Genomic DNA, 15,202 nt, shown 5'->3' with positions numbered 1-15,202 from the left:
GCTGGTCAAGCTCAGAAGCTGGGCGTGAATGACCCTCCAACTGCTGGTCTGTTTTTCAATTTGTCAATCAAGTCAATCAGCGTCTATGAAAACCCAAACAGGATTCCATGAAACCAGAAGTTCCTAAGCTCGATCGACTTTACTATATATATACCTGTAATATATATGCTATATATACTATATATATATATACATATACAGAGACTTGTTGATTTGTATTCCCAAAATTATGATTATAATCATAGTTAAGAGTTATACTTACATTCCAAAACAAATTCTTGGTGTAATTATCCAATTTATTCTTCGTTATTCTAAACTATTGTATTAAAAGTGATAGATATTGAAATTATTTCAAATTCAATAACTGGTTAGTTAGTCGGTTTATTAGGTTTAAAGCCTATCTACTACACGAGGGTCATTAAAGCTGCGTGTCATATATACACATTACTGATAAATATGTTAATATCTATAAAAGGGACTGACTAAAATTTCAATGTATATACACTAACAATGTATATACACAATGTATATACACAATGTAAATACACAAACAATCCTTACATTCTTTGTGTGGGTTACATACGTATTTTTCCAGTTGCAATATTGAGCCTTGTTATTCTCAGTGTATATATACTGTTAAGCAGGCACTGAACAGGCACCTAAACTCTGTACCTGACCAGCTGGGCTGTGGCTCCTACGTCGGGTTGAGTGCGGCCAACAGCAACAGCCTGGTAGATCAGGCCCTGATCCACCATGAGTGACCGGGCCGCGGGGGGCACTGACCCCCGAACCCTCTCCAGGTATACTGAGATATACGCATATCAGCGTATATACACTGATAACTAATATAAATCCGTATATTAATAAATGATACCACCAACTTAATGTTTATGTTCTAGAGTCGCTTATACACCCGCAGACCTCCACCGGGGCCAGGAGCCGTGACTCGACCCCTGCAACCACATATAGGTGTAATGTTGCAAGAATTACCGACAATATGTTAACGGCTTGACAAAACTCCTGTAGAGCTGAACGTTGCAATAGTTGCCATGCACTTGCCAAAATTACATAAGGAACACTGCAAGAGGCCTAATGGCCCATATTGGGCAGGTTCTTTTACCTAACATATAGGTGAGTACATCCAGCCTATAGGGATAAGTAAGTTTATTCAGGTATACACAAATAGATTATCATACACAGCAGTATTATGTGTAGGGAACCTGTGATAACCCGAAAAAGTCGTGGAGAGTGTATGCATTTTGCCGCCTAATTGGCTAGTTTTTTATATACCTCACCTCTGTCCTGTGGATGGTAGTGGCTAGTTTATTGTGTACCTCATATCCATCCTGTGGATGGTAGTGGCTAGTTTATTGTGAACCTCATATCCATCCTGTGGATGGTAGTGGCTAGTTTATTATGTACCTCATATCCATCCTGTGGATGGTAGTGGCTAGTTTATTGTGAACCTCATATCCATCCTGTGGATGGTAGTGGCTAGCTTATTGTGTACCTCATATCCATCCTGTGGATGGTAGTGGCTAGTTTATTGTGAACCTCATATCCATCCTGTGGATGGTAGTGGCTAGTTTATTATGTACCTCATATCCATCCTGTGGATGGTAGTGGCTAGTTTATTGTGAACCTCATATCCATCCTGTGGATGGTAGTGGCTAGCTTATTGTGTACCTCATATCCATCCTGTGGATGGTAGTGGCTAGTTTATTGTGTACCTCATATCCATCCTGTGGATGGTAGTGGCTAGCTTACTGTGTACCTCACATCCATCCTGTGGATGGTAGTGGCTAGTTTATTGTGTACCTCATATCCATCCTGTGGATGGTAGTGGCTAGTTTATTATGTACCTCATATCCATCCTGTGGATGGTAGTGGCTAGTTTATTGTGTACCTCATATCCATCCTGTGGATGGTAGTGGCTACTTTATTGTGTACCTCATATCCATCCTGTGGATGGTAGTGGCTAGTTTATTGTGTACCTCATGTCCATCCTGTTGATGGTAGTGGCTAGTTTATTGTGTACCTCATATCCATCCTGTGGATGGTAGTGGCTAGTTTATTATGTACCTCATATCCATCCTGTGGATGGTAGTGGCTAGTTTATTGTGTACCTCATATCCATCCTGTGGATGGTAGTGGCTACTTTATTGTGTACCTCATATCCATCCTGTGGATGGTAGTGGCTAGTTTATTGTGTACCTCATGTCCATCCTGTTGATGGTAGTGGCTAGTTTATTGTGTACCTCATATCCATCCTGTGGATGGTAGTGGCTAGTTTATTATGTACCTCATATCCATCCTGTGGATGGTAGTGGCTAGTTTATTGTGAACCTCATATCCATCCTGTGGATGGTAGTGGCTAGCTTATTGTGTACCTCATATCCATCCTGTGGATGGTAGTGGCTAGTTTATTGTGTACCTCATATCCATCCTGTGGATGGTAGTGGCTAGTTTATTATGTACCTCATATCCATCCTGTGGATGGTAGTGGCTAATTTATTGTGTACCTCATATCCATCCTGTGGATGGTAGTGGCTAGTTTATTGTGTACCTCATATCCATCCTGTGAATGGTAGTGGCTAGTTTATTGTGTACCTCATATCCATCCTGTGGATGGTAGTGACTAGTTTATTGTGTACCTCATATCCATCCTGTGGATGGTAGTGGCTAGTTTATTGTGCACCTCATATCCATCCTGTGGATGGTAGTGGCTAGTTTATTGTGCACCTCATATCCATCCTGTGGATGGTAGTGGCTAGTTTATTGTGAACCTCATATCCATCCTGTGGATGGTAGTGGCTAGCTTATTGTGTACCTCATATCCATCCTGTGGATGGTAGTGGCTAGTTTATTGTGTACCTCATGTCCATCCTGTGGATGGTAGTGGCTAGTTTATTGTGTACCTCATATCCATCCTGTGGATGGTAGTGGCTAGTTTATTATGTACCTCATATCCATCCTGTGGATGGTAGTGGCTAGTATATTGAGAACCTCATATCCATCCTGTGGATGGTAGTGGCTAGCTTATTGTGTACCTCATATCCATCCTGTGGATGGTAGCGGCTAGTTTATTGTGTACCTCATATCCATCCTGTGGATGGTAGTGGCTAGTTTATTATGTACCTCATATCCATCCTGTGGATGGTAGTGGCTAGTTTATTGTGTACCTCATATCCATCCTGTGGATGGTAGTGGCTAGTTTATTGTGTACCTCATATCCATCCTGTGGATGGTAGTGGCTAGTTTGTGTACCTCATATCCATCCTGTGGATGGTAGTGGTTAGTTTATTGTGCACCTCATATCCATCCTGTGGATGGTAGTGGCTAGTTTATTGTGCACCTCATATCCATCCTGTGGATGGTAGTGGCTAGTTTATTGTGAACCTCATATCCATCCTGTGGATGGTAGTGGCTAGCTTATTGTGTACCTCATATACATCCTGTGGATGGTAGTGGCTAGTTTATTGTGTACCTCATATCCATCCTGTGGATGGTAGTGGCTAGTTTATTATGTACCTCATATCCATCCTGTGGATGGTAGTGGCTAGTTTATTGTGTACCTCATATCCATCCTGTGGATGGTAGTGGCTAGTTTATTGTGTACCTCATATCCATCATGTGGATGGTAGTGGCTAGCTTATTGTGTACCTCATATCCATCCTGTGGATGGTAGTGGCTAGTTTATTGTGTACCTCATATCCATCCTGTGGATGGTAGTGGCTAGTTTATTATGTACCTCATATCCATCCAGTGGATGGTAGTGGCTAGTTTATTGTGTACCTCATATCCATCCTGTGGATGGTAGTGGCTACTTTATTGTGTACCTCATATCCATCCTGTGGATGGTAGTGGGTAGTTTATTGTGTACCTCATGTCCATCCTGTTGATGGTAGTGGCTAGTTTATTGTGTACCTCATATCCATCCTGTGGATGGTAGTGGCTAGTTTATTATGTACCTCATATCCATCCTGTGGATGGTAGTGGCTAGTTTATTGTGAACCTCATATCCATCCTGTGGATGGTAGTGGCTAGTTTATTGTGTACCTCATATCCATCCTGTGGATGGTAGTGGCTACTTTATTGTGTACCTCATATCCATCCTGTGGATGGTAGTGGGTAGTTTATTGTGTACCTCATGTCCATCCTGTTGATGGTAGTGGCTAGTTTATTGTGTACCTCATATCCATCCTGTGGATGGTAGTGGCTAGTTTATTATGTACCTCATATCCATCCTGTGGATGGTAGTGGCTAGTTTATTGTGAACCTCATATCCATCCTGTGGATGGTAGTGGCTAGCTTATTGTGTACCTCATATCCATCCTGTGGATGGTAGTGGCTAGTTTATTGTGTACCTCATAACCATCCTGTGGATGGTAGTGGCTAGTTTATTATGTACCTCATATCCATCCTGTGGATGGTAGTGGTTAGTTTGTGTACCTCATATCCATCCTGTGGATGGTAGTGGCTAGTTTATTGTGTACCTCATATCCATCCTGTGGATGGTAGTGGCTAGTTTGTGTACCTCATGTCCATCCTGTGGATGGTAGTGACTAGTTTATTGTGTACCTCATATCCATCCTGTGGATGGTAGTGGCTAGTTTATTGTGCACCTCATATCCATCCTGTGGATGGTAGTGGCTAGTTTATTGTGCACCTCATATCCATCCTGTGGATGGTAGTGGCTAGTTTTTTGTGAACCTCATATCCATCCTGTGGATGGTAGTGGCTTGCTTATTGTGTACCTCATATCCATCCTGTGGATGGTAGTGGCTAGTTTATTGTGTACCTCATATCCATCCTGTGGATGGTAGTGGCTAGTTTATTATGTACCTCATATCCATCCTGTGGATGGTAGTGGCTAGTTTATTGTGTACCTCATATCCATCCTGTGGATGGTAGTGGCTAGTTTATTGTGTACCTCATATCCATCCTGTGGATGGTAGTGGCTAGTTTATTGTGTACCTCATATCCATCCTGTGGATGGTAGTGACTAGTTTATTGTGTACCTCATATCCATCCTGTGGATGGTAGTGGCTAGTTTATTGTGCACCTCATATCCATCCTGTGGATGGTAGTGGCTAGTTTATTGTGCACCTCATATCCATCCTGTGGATGGTAGCACAAGAGCATATGGACACACAATAGGCCTAAGAACTAGGCCCCAAAAGGGTTAACATGAGTACATCTGGATTTATATCTACAATTGACCTATCTGCTGCAAGCAAATTTAGAAAATTTGCTTAATATGTCTGGTATCTTTTCACTCTTAGCCGTAACGAGTACAGGTACGGGTAGGTGTGCCAGGACATCCTGACCCGCATCTTCTCCATGTAGTGACCCGGCCTTGTACCAAGTGAGAAGGTCGGATATTAGAGAGGCAGATAAGTTAAGATTTCGTTCGGATTTTTAACCCCGGAGGGTTAGCCACCCAGGATAACCCAATTAAGTCTGTGCGTCATCGAGGACTGTCTAACTTATTTCCATTGGGGTCCTTAATCTTGTCCCCCAGGATGCGACCCACACCAGTCCACTAACACCCAGGTACCTATTTGCTGCTAGGTGAACAGGACAACAGGTGTAAGGAAACGTGTCGAAATGTTTCCACCCACCGGGAATCGAACCCGGGCCCTCCGTGTGTGAAGCGAGAACTTTAGCCACCAGGCCACCGGGTCACCAAGACCTACCCCGTAGACTTATTACACTGCCTCTTCTGTCGTCTTCAAGATTTTCTAGGCCTCACCTTGACAGGCTGAGGGACTGATCACTTCAAAACTGTTTTCTAGGCTGATGGACGGATTACATCGCCTTTACATCTCCACTGCTTCTGCTGCTTCCCGTGGTAGATGAAGCCTACTGTGCAGGCGATACGTTTCGGAATAAATATGCCTAACTATTGCACATGTCTTATCACCCTAGAGCTTTATAGGATGCCTAACTGGTGCTCTTAGAGCATACTGGAACCTACCTGGTGATCCTGGAGTCCGGTATCCTTGTTCCTGACATCCTCCTGGAGAGCTGAGAGCTTGGCTAGTAAAGCTCTCTCTCTCCGGGTGTAAGTAGCAGCCAGGTCCCTCAAAGTGGCTTGTAGAACACCAATTTGCTCCTGCTGACACGCCACCACAGTATGCAGGACGTGCAGGCAGGAATGGGAGGACGTGGGGGGGTCCTGAGGTGGAGGGTCCTCCAGCAGGGCATGGTGACTCTGGGCATGGGTAAGAGAGGGCATAGCAGCCTGCTGCAGGCTGCCCTCCGTGTAACTCTGACTACGAGGTAGTCCAGCTGGCCAGGTCTCCTCCTCCTGGTCTCCCCTCAGCCTCTCCAACAAGCCTCCGTACAGGGACTCCTCCTCTGAAGTGTCAGCCACTCCTGGAGACTCCCCGCTGAACATGGGTGGTGCTGGAATGGGTTCATGGGGAAGCATGGGGCTCTCCTCAGCCCCATGACACACACCCTCCATGATCCCTATAGGCTCAGGGTGGCCCTTTGCTGCCTACCCAGGACGTAGGTCACCATAGGCAATCAACCCACATATAAGCACCTCACTGACACTAGTAACAACTTAAGAAAACACTACAGAATAAGGAAACCCCACTAACAACACTTTTTCAAGTGCTGTCTACACGTCTAACAACCTCAAAAAGACAAATTTCTCCAAAATTGGTCACTTACTACAACACAGCTATTACACCTCTTTCCTTCACTCGTTTATTTTATAAGCACTGATTTTTCGTAGCTATAGGCACCACCTCACTCTATTCCTGGACTAGGTGAGACGGAAACAGGGACAAGGCGGTCACTGTGACTAGGTGGATACAGGGACCAGGGTGACACAGAGCGCGTGTTTAAAGCTCCAGCAGCCAGCCACACCTGCACCCCCCGTGCTGCTCACTCCAATACTGACACTACCTGCCTCTCCCACCCTAGCTTTCCTGCCTCTCCCACCCACCCACCCATGTCTGCCCGCCCACCACTGTCTGCCCGCCCACCCATGTCTGCCAGCCCACTACTGCCCGCCCACCCATGTCTGCCCGCCCACCCATGTCTGCCCGCCCACCAATGCCCGCCCACCCATGTTTGCCCGCCCACCACTGTCTGCCCGCCCACCCATGTCTGCCAGCCCACCCCTGTCTGCCCGCCCACTCATGTCTGCCCGCCCACCAGCGTCGTCTATTCGCCCACCCACTTTATCCTCCAGTCATCTCCCACCACCAGTTTCAGAACACTGACCTGTGAGATCACTCACGTCTCTCGATAATAAAAATGTACATAATATATACAAAAACCTCCACAATAAGACTACCAACAAACACTCAGAAACAAGACAACTGTGGAAAATTGCATTTATCTGAATGTAACTAATTATGTACATAACAGTAAATGATAACAAAGATAATTATTACTTATCAATGTTACATAGACAAGTAGGAATTTGGGACACCTAGGTCGCAAAAAATTTCCCCCTTCGATACCTACCACTGTCATAACCACAAGTTGCTCTGGACCTATTAATTAAATGAAATATACATACATCAGGAATAATGGTAAATATATAAATTTGTGGACTGTATATTAAAAATAATAAATGGTTATATATATACACAATTACATAACAGAAGGAAAATATATCTTAATATCACTCACCAATTTGACTGGAGATTAATGTGTATCATACTCAGAAAACCTCACTAAATCTATGAAAATAATGCTGGCCAGAATTACACACAAATCTAGAGTGCTTATCTGAGGTTCCTGGAGCTGTCTTGTCCAGTCGTCTGATATCTCAAGTTATGCAGAAATGCACATCCACCAATTTCGCCTCCTATTTGAGAAGTGTCAACACAATTTTAACCTCTAGAGCACGAAAAATTCTTCCCATTACACCAACGTTTGTACAAAATTCAAAACCAAGATGGCGAGTCTTCTTTTTTTTCGATAACATACTTCTTTTAAAAATACAATATAGGCATCTATTTACCTATAAATTACCGTATTTCTGGAAAATATACAGTATTTTCCACACTGCGGCCAGGCGGAGGTCGTTGCAAAACGACTCAAATTGCTGATTTGGCAACGGTGGAGGACCTGGGTACATATAGGATCTGGCATCCACACAGTGACATATTACACAAGATTTAATCACCCTTTTTACATTTTGCCGTCCTTGTGGAATCCAGAAAGTTTCCTTAATACAATTTAAGGTATCTTGTACCCCACCATGCATTACATTTTTATGGGCATTTAGAACAATTAAATTTGCTAGATGATGAGTTTTGGGCAGTAAGATAGGTTGTTTAGCATAATCACCCAGTTCAGCATTTTGTAACTTACCTCTGCACCTAATTACATTGTTCTCTAAATACAGCCCCAATTTCTCTATTGTAGAACCTTTCACAATTTTTCTTTCCATCATCAATTTAATCTCATTTCCATAGATTTCCTCCTGTACCCTCTTTATCCAATATTCAAGAGGATGTGAAAACTTATATGGTATATTCATCTTGTTTAGAAATTTAAAAACCAACTTAGTTACATTGATTAGTTTGGGTAAAGAAGAATACCTGTTTATATCAATGGCTAAGGGAGGACAAACTATTGGAGCGGTGGCCACAGTAATTTCAACAGGAGCAATATACGCCTTTTGTACAGGCCAATTAGCTTTATTTACCAACCAGCTCGGTCCTTTAAACCATGATACAGCATTTACAAATTTAACATAAGGTAAACCTCGAGACAAGAAATCAGCTGGATTCTCCTCACCAGGTATATGATTAAATGTTAACATATGCTGACCCACACTATTATACTTCTCTTGCATCTGATTAATCTCAGCGACTCTGTTTTGTATGTACACAATTTTACTGTTTCCATTACAAATCCATTGTAAGGATACCTCATTATCAGACCAAATTACAGTGTCGCTAATATTTATCTCCTGCAACTTATTTCTTATATAATCAGCTAATTTGACACCTACATAAATGGCTGTTAATTCCAACTGAGGTAAGGTATGCAATTTAATTGGAGACACTTTAGCCTTAGACATAACAAGAGAAATAACACTATTAATTGAAGGTAAGCAACTGCTCCATATGCCAATTTTGAAGCATCACAAAAAATGTGGAGTACATTTTTCCCATTTGGATTGGCCACCTGGCATGGGAACTCCAACATTGGAATTTTCTCATAATCACCAATTAATTCATCCCACCTGTTAATGAATTCCTCAGGTAGAATTTCATCCCAAGCACATTTAAGTTTCCATGCTTCCTGAATTAATAATTTCCCTCTTATTTTAAGGGGTGACACTAAACCTAGTGGATCAAAACATTTGGAAACTTAAGCAAGCAAAACTCTCTTAGTTAATTTATTGGGCATACTGTAATTATTAGGTTTTAACATTAACAAATCTCTCTCAGTATCCCAATTTAAACTCAATACATTACTACATTTTGGCACTTCATCTCCAGGGTAATCTTTACTTATTTTGTCCTTTAATTTGGACGAATTACTATTCCATTCTCTCAGAGGCATATTTGCACTTTGCATTATTTTATTAGCCTCTCCATAAGTCATTAACAGTTCCTCTTCAGCTGACGTCACACCCAGGAAATTGTCCACATAAAATTGTTTGCTCATTACTTTACTCAATGAACTTCCCGTACATTTAAGGTGTGCATTTATCGTCGCTTGAAGTAGGACTGGATGTAGCACCAAATAATACGCTCCTAAAGCGAAAGGTTTTCAGAGGGCTAAGTGGGTCAATAGGATTCTCAGGCCATAAGAAGCGGGTACAATCCCGGTCAGCCTCTTGTAAACCCACTCTTAGGAAAGCTTAACTTATGTCAGCCGTAAAGGCATAATTCTTTAATCTGAAATTTAATAAGATATCTCCTAATTTTTCTGTCAACGACGGACCTGTCATCAAACAGTCATTTAAACTAGGTACATTTTTGTTACTCCTGGCACTACAATTAACCCTTTGACTGTTTCAGTCCCCTCTCTGAAACTGTCATTCTATGTCGCCAAATATTCGAAAAAAAAAAAATTATTTTTTCTTATGAAAATGTTAGGAATATTTTTACTAGTGTTTTAAGCCTAAAAAAAAAATTTTGCCATCAGTACTTACCGAGATATAGAGCCGCAAAGTTTGCAGAAATTGACGTGCGTACGGCAACAGCGGCGACTGCCGCCCACCCGGTATTCTTTTATTTACTCTAATTCAAAGGTTTCTTGCATTTTTCAATATATTTCTTTTCCAGGTAACTTATGTGGCCTGTGAGACCAATGTAAGGTGCATTGTTCAAATATACACTCATTATTTACAACACAATAACAGAACAAACTTTATCACTATTAGTTTGTGTATACACTTTGTTTACACAAACAAACAATACAAAACAATGTTTATTACTATTGTTCCATAATATATATACATATGTACAGTCACTAACCACGTTCCTAGAACTGCTGCAGCTTGTGGAACTCTTTGAAACATGGGTATATGCAGAGGGGCACTTCACACTCCTCACACATAAAACGAGTGTCTCTGCGTGTTTGTGGGCGTTTTGTGGTATGCATACATACATAACACCTCTTCTGAGCATTTTTCTTGGCAGTAGTAGGAGGCAGTTGTATGGGGTAGTGATCACCAGGCCTCATACGAGATGACGTCTGTGGGCGCTGGTCTATTGCAGGAGTTGCTCCTTTGTACTTTGCAATTATTTGTCTGATTACTGACAGGCAAAATTCACCATATTTTGGTGTTTTGTTGGTCTTCAACTTGTATATGTTATAAGCATTTAGCATAGAGATATCAACAAGATGGAAAAAAAGTTTGATATACCACTTATAACTCTTGCGTACACAGTCTGCAAACCCAATCTGCATGTCACATTTGTCCACTAAGCGCATATTGAGGTTGTAGTCCATGACAGCTGCAGGCTTTAGAATGGGTTCATTGGTCTCTCTGTTGTCCCTGCCACTGGGTACCATTTCGTTTGTGTGAATTGATGTCAACAATGTGACATCACGTTTGTCATGCCACCGAAATGCCATGATGTCATTGGCAGCAAAGGCTTGCACCTCACCTCTGCGAGTGCCAGCGTCGAACCTTGGCATATGTTTGCGATTACCACGCACTGTGCCACACACGTCTGTCAAGTTCACTCGCAAGAAATCACTGAGTAAGGGGCTTGTGTACCAGTTATCAGTAAATAACATATGCCCCTTACCAAGATATGGTTCCATCATTGTTCGAACCACATCACCAGAGATACCCAATAACTTCATGGTATCTCTCAAAGTATTACTGCCAGTGTACACAATAATATCTAAAACAAGACCACTTCTGCAATCACACAGTACAAATAGCTTTATACCAAAGCGTTTCCTCTTGCTTGGTATATATTGCTTGAATGAGAGTCTTCCTTTGAATAAAATCAAGGACTCATCAATAACAAGCTTCCTGAAGGGATAAAAATACATGCAGCACTTTTGTTTCAGGTACATAAACACATTTCTTATCTTATATAACCTGTCGCTTCTGTCAGGCCTGGTTTTGTCTGAAAAGTGTAACATACGCAACAGTATCAGGAAACGATTGACACCTATAATGTCACTAAAACCTGGAGTTGAAATCAGGCGATCTGTTGTCCAGTATGTGGTGACAGTGTGCTTATACACATGTGGCATAAGCATTATTGTGGCAAAAAACAGGTACATCTCTGCCACAGTTGTCTCCTTCCACTTGTGTAGCCGTGATTTTGGTGAGAGAATTGTATTTGCCATGGTGTATTCACAGTATGTGTTGGTTTCCCTGACAATGATGTCCATCAGGGGTTCATCGAAGAATAACTCAAAGCAGTCCAGTTCACTGGCATTGTTCCCAAGTGGACAAGATGGCTTTATTCCACTTTGTGTTTCATCAAAGTCATGGGGACTGGGAACAAACTCGTCACCGTCCTGCCAATCCCAGATGCGGTCTGCTGGTGGGGTCTGGATATTGTACCGTGGTTGTGGCTGTGGTTGTGGCTGTGCAGGTTGTGGTGGTGCAGGTTGTGGCAGTGTGGGGTAGGGTGAGGCTGGTTGTTCTGCTGAGTCAGCCGCGTGGCTAGTAGCGTGGCCCGGTGATGGTGCCACATGGGCCGTGCCACCCTCACTATCACCACCACTGCCTCCTCCCTCACTGTCACCATTCATACCCATCGTTACAATATCGTCATCTTCACTATCAGGTCGTGGTGTTGGGCCACGGGATGTGCTCCCAGAGTTTCTCCTTCCCCTTGGAACAACATATGAAACACTACCAGACCGCATGCTACGTCGTACATACTGGCGCTTCACTGGGGAATATTCACTCTCACTGTCACTAGAACTGCTTTCAATGACTTTGAAATCACTATCACTATCACTATCACTGCTATCATCAGGGTGTTGTACACGACCAAATAGTTTCCTCTTTCGTCCTGGTACAGGCGAACGTGAACGTGAACAAGCCGGCACAGCACCAGAGGTCGAAGGTTGTGGGTCATCTGGGTTTTCGTCACTATTTACGTTATCCTGGGCACTTTTTTCGGTAACACTCACTTGAAAACCCTTGAATTCACTGTCACTGACACTTTCATCGCTGTTAGAGCTATCACTTGGGAACAAAAGACCTCCAATCCGCCGAGGAGTGAGGAACTTCTTACCGAGAGGCATGGTGAAAATGGACTGACAACATGGCGTTCCCACAATGCACCGCTAGGTCCCAGATTTTTTTCACAGGGTGCACACCGACCACTGAGACCCATTCTCTCCCGTGTAGGCCTATCAGGCCTTTGGCGCTCGATTTGAAGCCGCTAGAATTTGTGCGTATAAATACGTCAGAAACATTGGCTCGTAAGACGTATTTATACGTCGGAAACAGTCAAAGGGTTAAACACAATCCTCAAAGGAGTGGTCTTAGAATCCTTCTTCACTCCGTGATGTGGCAAATAGTGACCATAAATTTTGGCTTGCTCAGGAGGTACCTCTTCTATAAATTTATTAATTAACTGCTCAGCAATTATATCATTATAGGCAGTTAACAATTCTGGTGTCTTACTCAGTTCGTGGAGCTGAGCCTTTAATTGTCCTTATGCCATTCTGTAATTAGTGGGCAATTCTGGATGGTTCAGTCTCCACGGAAGTCGTACCCAGTATTGTCCAGATTCAAATTTTACATCTCTCAGGTATTGCTCCTGAGTAAAAGAATCGTTTGGACTTTCTTCATTTACATTTATTCCAATGCTGTCTAATTCCCATAATTTATGCACTGGCTCAACACCATCCTCTATGGAAGAATTATACTGGGGCACAACTTCATGAGTAAGACACACAGTTATGGTATTTGTAGTTTCCTCTAGTCATGAATTATTATTACAAGGAATCCTACCATACATTACATGGCCTCCTGCAGTCTTCAAAAGGGTGACACCACATTTCTTTACCATACCCTTTACAAAGGAGGCATAATAGTCACTACCTATCAAAATATTTATTGGGCCTACAGAATCATCACTTACCCCAGAAGGTGCTAAATTTACATTATGTTTAAGTCTTTCTGTAGCTTTACTAAGCCCTACTGTAGATATTTTCTCTGGAAGTCTATCTACAATTACTGCATTAACACGCTTTTTCTCATTACCCAACCTGACAGTTACATAAACAGTGTCATACAATTGAGACCTTTTATCTGAGAGAAAACCAGATAATTTTAAAGTTGTGGGATCTCCCATCTGTACTTTCATATCATCAAGACATTTACGTTTAATGAAAGTACGTTGGGATCCCTGGTCCAATAATGCAGTTACATTTTTTGATTTATGCCTTTTATCATGAATTTTTACCTGTAACACAGGTAAGGCTACTTCAGCAAAACCATCATTATTAACATTAGCAGCAATTTTTACATTAGCTACTGTTGTGTCAGGATTGTCAACATTATCATTATTATCAACATTATCATATAGACCTTTACACATGACTATATGGTGTCTTCCTTTGTGACATTGATAACAGTTGTTTAATTTGGCATAGCAATCCTTTACATTGTGATTACCTAAACGTCTGATACATCTGTCAAGTTCCTCCAATCTTTCAACTTTATCATTCCATGAATTGTATGCATTGCAATTCTTAGAAAAATGAGTACCCTTACAGAAGAGACAATCTCTCCATTCTTTGACTGGTTTCTTATTAACTGGGCTACTCTTAGGAGGGTACTTATTAGCTACACTTGGCTTATCAATTACACATACACTTATACACATTAATATAATCTTTAGCCACACTTGACTTATCCAAATTAATATTGTAATAATTATAATCCACTACACATTCAGTAAATTTGTGAACTTAACATCCACCTCCTTCTGTCATTTCACATATAATTATTAATTAATTAATTAATTAATGACTTCACTAATTACCTCCGGTTCAAGAAGAACCAACGGGCAAATTAAATGTGGAAAATTGCATTTATCTGAATGTAACTAATTATGTACATAACAGTAAATGATAACAAAGATTATTATTTATCAATGTTACATAGACAAGTAGGAATATGGGACACCTAGGTTGCAAAAAATATCCCCCTTCGATACCTACCACTGTCATAACCACAAGTTGCTCTGGACCTATTAATTAAATGAAATATACATACACCAGGAATACTGGTAAATATATAAATTTGTGGACTGTATATTAAAAATAATAAATGGTTATATATATACACAATTACATAACAGAAGGAAAATATATCTCAATATCACTCACCAATTTGACTGGAGATTAATGTGTATCATACTCAGAAAACCTCACTAACTAAATCTATGAAAAATATGCTGGCCAGAATTACACACAAATCTAGAGAGCTTATCTGAGGTTCCTGGAGCTGTCTTGTCCAGTCGTCTGATATCTCAAGTTATGCAGGAATGCACATCCACCAATTTCGCCTCCTATTTGAGAGGTGTCAACACAATTTTAACCTCTAGAGCACGAAAAATTCTTCCCATTACACCAACGTTTGTACAAAATTCAAAACCAAGATGGCGAGTCTCTTCTTTTTTTTCGATAACACTTTTTAAAAATACAATATAGGGCATCTATTTACCTATAAATTACCGTATTTCCGGAAAATATACAGTATTTTCCACAACACTATCGT

General features: G+C 41.5%; 1 protein-coding gene across 1 annotated transcript in view; it reads right to left on the bottom strand.

Moving 5' to 3' along the window:
* Positions 1-6,919, bottom strand: part of LOC138855514 (uncharacterized) — a 235,204-nt gene extending 228,285 nt beyond the window's left edge. The window contains exon 1 of the mRNA XM_070105230.1: positions 5,981-6,919. Within this exon, the coding sequence (XP_069961331.1) occupies positions 5,981-6,472 (492 nt within the window). The 5' untranslated portion in view covers positions 6,473-6,919. The remainder of the gene's footprint in view (positions 1-5,980) is intronic.
* Positions 6,920-15,202: the final 8,283 nt, after the last annotated feature.

This window comes from Cherax quadricarinatus, chromosome 97 (assembly GCF_038502225.1).
Source record: "Cherax quadricarinatus isolate ZL_2023a chromosome 97, ASM3850222v1, whole genome shotgun sequence".
Classification (NCBI taxonomy): Eukaryota; Metazoa; Arthropoda; class Malacostraca; order Decapoda; family Parastacidae; genus Cherax; species Cherax quadricarinatus.
Note: the sequence above shows the minus strand (reverse complement) of the source record. Positions and strands in the feature narration are given on the sequence as shown.